General features: G+C 33.9%; 1 protein-coding gene across 1 annotated transcript; it reads left to right on the top strand.

Annotated features, from left to right (window-relative positions):
* Positions 1–284: 284 nt before the first annotated feature.
* On the top strand, positions 285–3,965 carry LOC145052159 (P-loop containing nucleoside triphosphate hydrolases superfamily protein). The gene is made up of 12 exons (XM_078999973.1): positions 285–786; positions 1,102–1,187; positions 1,315–1,324; positions 1,488–1,550; positions 1,663–1,776; positions 1,894–1,955; positions 2,060–2,114; positions 2,315–2,516; positions 2,595–2,701; positions 2,806–2,861; positions 2,978–3,070; positions 3,722–3,965. The coding sequence occupies exons 1-12, from the start codon at positions 423–425 to the stop codon at positions 3,827–3,829; spliced, it is 1,320 nt and encodes a 439-aa protein (XP_078856099.1). The 5' UTR covers positions 285–422; the 3' UTR covers positions 3,830–3,965.
* The last annotated feature ends 438 nt before the right edge of the window (positions 3,966–4,403 follow it).

Raw genomic sequence — 4,403 nt, 5'->3', positions numbered from 1 at the left:
GAATCTGGATAAGGAAAGCTATTAGTTGATAACTACACAAAATTACATTTGAACCATCGCTGATTTGGTCGCACCGGGATCTTAAAAACAACCTATAATTTTTTTAAAAACATACATTTAAATAAATATGAAAGATAACCAAAAAAATTAACAGTGTTTCTTGCAATAAAAAGAATATATGAGTTTTTTTTTTTTAGTTATCTGTGTTTTTTGCATTTTACTCGAAATTCAACATACGGTTTTTTCATAAAAACTAGAAAGCTTCCTGTAATTTTTTCGATCTTAATTATTTTCTCAAGAGAACCAACACACAATGCATCGTTTATGTGGCGCCAAATGCTCTAAACTTATTTTCTATAACGATAACGTCAAGAACCCTACACTCACGACAAGAATGCACTGCTGGAGAGAAGTGTGAATCAATGGCGTTCCATTGCAACTTCAACAACACTGATCTCTCATCGTTTACCCTATCCAAATGCCTCAAATTCAATTGCAGAACCTCTTCCCTCTTTCCAAGAACTCTATCCATCCAAAGAGTGTCGCCGTTTGTTGTCCGTTCAATCGCTACTTCCAGTGATTCGAATGGAGATGGCGGAACGTCGGCGGAGAGTGAGGGTAAAAAGAAGAAATTGTCGGAGCAGTCGTCGTGGGAAGCGAAGGATTCGGAGGGCAATGATTACTTGTACAGGCTGGGTAAAGAGTCTGAGAATATGAATATAGCCGTCGGTGCTAGGGCGGGTGTTATTGACGATCTCTTCACTGGAGATTTCCTCGGCAAGGACTGTACGTCGTTATTTTATTTTATGCGCTGCTTTTCTGTTTGGTGTTTGACTCTTTTACAGGAATTGGGTATCTGATTTATCGATTATCACATAGTCATAGAGTAGTGTGTTTCCACAAAAATTAGTGTCTGAGAAGATGAAATTGAGGTTGCATTATTGTATATACTGTGTTTGGAGATAATCACAGATCACTCCATGGTTTCGAATTGGAATTGGGGCAAATCATTATGCGGATTGTTTAATTTGCTCCACATTAACAGTCAACTCGGGATTGAATATCTAGAGTGCTGATTGATTTTATTTTATTGCACTGCAGCTGATATTGTGTTTGATTATCGTCAAAAAGTAACCAGGTCGTTTGAGTATCTGCAGGGTGATTATTACATCGCGCCGCTTTTCATGGTATGATTTGGTCATATTGATCTCCTAAAATAAACGACTCCAAAATGTTTCCGCTTTTGATTTTCATCATCAGATACTTGCAACATCACATGATGATTAACGTTCTTCCATCAATTTCATTTTACAGGACAAAATTGGTAAGTTGTGATGATCCATCCTATTAAAGACGCTGAACTTTTGTCTCCATAAACCGTAGTAACGTTTATTAATATTGGATGTATTGTCATCTTGTTATTATTACTTCTTTTATCATAAATTCTCGAGAGCTCAGAATCTCCTTTTGGAACTAAACTTGTGCAGCTGTCCACATTGTGAAGAACTATATTGCACATCTTCTCGATATCAAAGTTCCATTGATTCTAGGTAAATATCCTTAAACTTGTAACCTAAGAGGCAAGAGCAATATATTAGTATTAGATGACAGTGTGTCAGTGTTTGAAAACTTGATATGTGATTCTTTGCATCTGTTCAATAGGCATTTGGGGAGGAAAAGGGCAAGGAAAAACATTTCAAACTGAACTTATTTTCCAGGCCATGGGAATTTTACCTGTGATCATGTCTGCTGGAGAGTTGGAATCAGAGAGAGCTGGTAAGATGTTGCTTATACAAATTACAATTTTCATACTAAGTTTTTAGTTTTTTTTTAAACCTTTTATTATTTATAAAACTTGTAAACTTCCATCCTATATTTGTCACTCTTTTACAGGAGAGCCAGGAAGACTGATACGTGATCGCTATCGTACTGCATCTCAAGTGGTTCAAAATCAGGTTAGAAGTTTCACCTCTTTTATTATCATATTTAATGTGTTAAGTCGAAAGTGTCATTTTTCAAAACTAATCGGTTGATTTTATCTTCTCATTGTTTAAAACAGGGGAAAATGAGCTGTTTAATGGTCAATGATATTGATGCGGGTCTTGGTAGATTTGGTGAGCTACAAATCTGATTGGATGAAAGAATGGTTCACTCTTGTACTTGCCCTTTGCTCAATTTCATAATTTAAAATATGTTCATGAAATAACCAACCAGCATTTGAGATCCTTAATTAATTATAATATTATAGTATACTAATGAAAAAAATAAATAAATAAATAATACTCCATTATTTTATTTGTTAATTGTTATTCAGGAAACACTCAAATGACAGTGAACAACCAAATAGTTGTTGGCACACTGATGAATCTATCAGATAATCCAACAAGAGTTAGCATTGGACAAGATTGGAGGGAATCAGATATCACAAACAGAATTCCTATAATTGTTACAGGAAATGATTTTTCAACATTATATGCTCCTTTGGTTCGTGATGGGAGAATGGACAAGTTCTACTGGTGCACCTCAATTTTTTATATTTTTCATATAAATTAATTAATTATTCACGAGTTTAATTTCTTAAAATTGTGGAACAGGCAGCCTAACATCGACGATATCATAAATATTGTTAACAGAATGTATGAGAAAGATGGATTGTCAAAGAACGATGTTATAAGCATAGTGAAAACCTTTCCTAATCAAGGTATGCATTGCATATTATTTCACAATCTTTACCATATTTTATACAATCGTTTTATATCTTTAAAATCATGACATGTTGATGTATGTGTTTTTATTTACTTCTAGCCTTGGACTTCTATGGAGCACTTAGGTCACGAACTTATGACAACTCGATCTTGAAGGTGGTTACTGTGTGTGCTTTGTCTGTTAAGTTGTTGTTTTTGCATTGAGTAAAAAAGAAGCACCATTTTGTAGCTTACAACTTAATCACAATAATTTTTTATTTTTTATTTTTTAGTGGGTTAACGAAATTGGTGGCCCTGAGAGTGTCGGAAGTATACTCCTCAAACGAAAAAAGAAGGAAAATCTCCCCGTGTTTGTGCCTCCAAAGGTATATTTAAAAAGGTTTATAATCTTGTTACTCGATTCCATTGGTTTCTTTCATGTTATATTTCCTAAAGAATATGATTTAATTATGCTTGTCTCCATACTAGATTTTAATAGAACGAATCCAATTCTTGAGGCCACTTTTTCTTAGACAAGACAAGACACTTGTACTGCTTTTGGGCTTTGGCATGTACTGGACTGAGACAAGATGTGGATGGGGGATTGTTACTTTTTGACTTAATATGGACATAATGACTTAATGGGTTAAGCCAAAAAAACGGACTTAATATATTAAGACACCAACCTTTTTTAACAAAATTAATGAATATTGTGAAAATTCTTTGTTGGGATGTAAGGGTAAAATGACCATTTAGTCATATTCAGACGGTTTATTCGGTCTAGAAAAGAAAGCAACACTTTATCGGGACAAAGGAAGAAACAACTCTTAAGACTAAAGACTAATATTAATGAGACAAAAATTGCAATTTTTTGACTGATTCAAAAAAGATGGCATAAAGACGCAAATGTTGTTATCTTCATCATTGAAAATAGCATTCAAAGGTGCCTTCCATGCCACATTGTATTAGTTGTCTGATATGCTCCAAAGTTTGGATGTAAAGCGTGTAAAAGTAATACATTTGATTTGATTGATCAGCAAACGGTGGAAGGTCTACTTGAGTCGGGGTATTCGCTGATTAAAGAACAACAGCTGATAATGGAAAGTAAACTCTCAAAGGAGTACATGAAGAATATGGAAGACTAACAATAACTATAAGAAGCCATTTGATTGGCATTTGACATCCCTGGTTCTTCATTCTTAAACCATACGGAAAGCTCGTTGCTTTTGTATTTTTGATCAACGTATACTCTGAGTGTATAATAATATATATATTTTTTAATTTGAAAAATATAAACCTAATGACACATTGTTTGGGTTTAAAAGAAAAAAAAAAGCCATTTAAAATCAAGGTAAGATTTTAAAGAAAATCTGATGAATCTACAAAGGAAAAATATTAAAGAAACATGAGAATCACGGAACCTCGTAAAAGTTTCAACTAGACATATGAATGGGCATAGGACTAGGTATTAGGTAACCGTGACTTGTAGCCCACTACCACCTTCCATACTACCATACCACATTCACTTTCACGTAATTGCGAAACCACCTTCTAGTATGTTAGAGCTAAATAACATAGATTAAATGTGTCTAGAATGATTCATTTACAGATTTAATTAATCGACTATAATTTTAACTAAGATAAGTAAAAAGTGTAGCATAAAAACTGGAACAAATTTTGTAAGAGTAAATTACACGAATGGTCCCTATGGTTTGGGGT

The sequence above is a fragment of the Lactuca serriola genome, chromosome 5 (genome assembly GCF_051521515.1).
Source record: "Lactuca serriola cultivar US96UC23 chromosome 5, Lser_US96UC23_V15, whole genome shotgun sequence".
Taxonomy (NCBI): domain Eukaryota; kingdom Viridiplantae; phylum Streptophyta; class Magnoliopsida; order Asterales; family Asteraceae; genus Lactuca; species Lactuca serriola.
The sequence above is the reverse complement of the archived record's forward strand: the minus strand, read 5'-3'. Positions and strand labels throughout refer to the sequence as shown.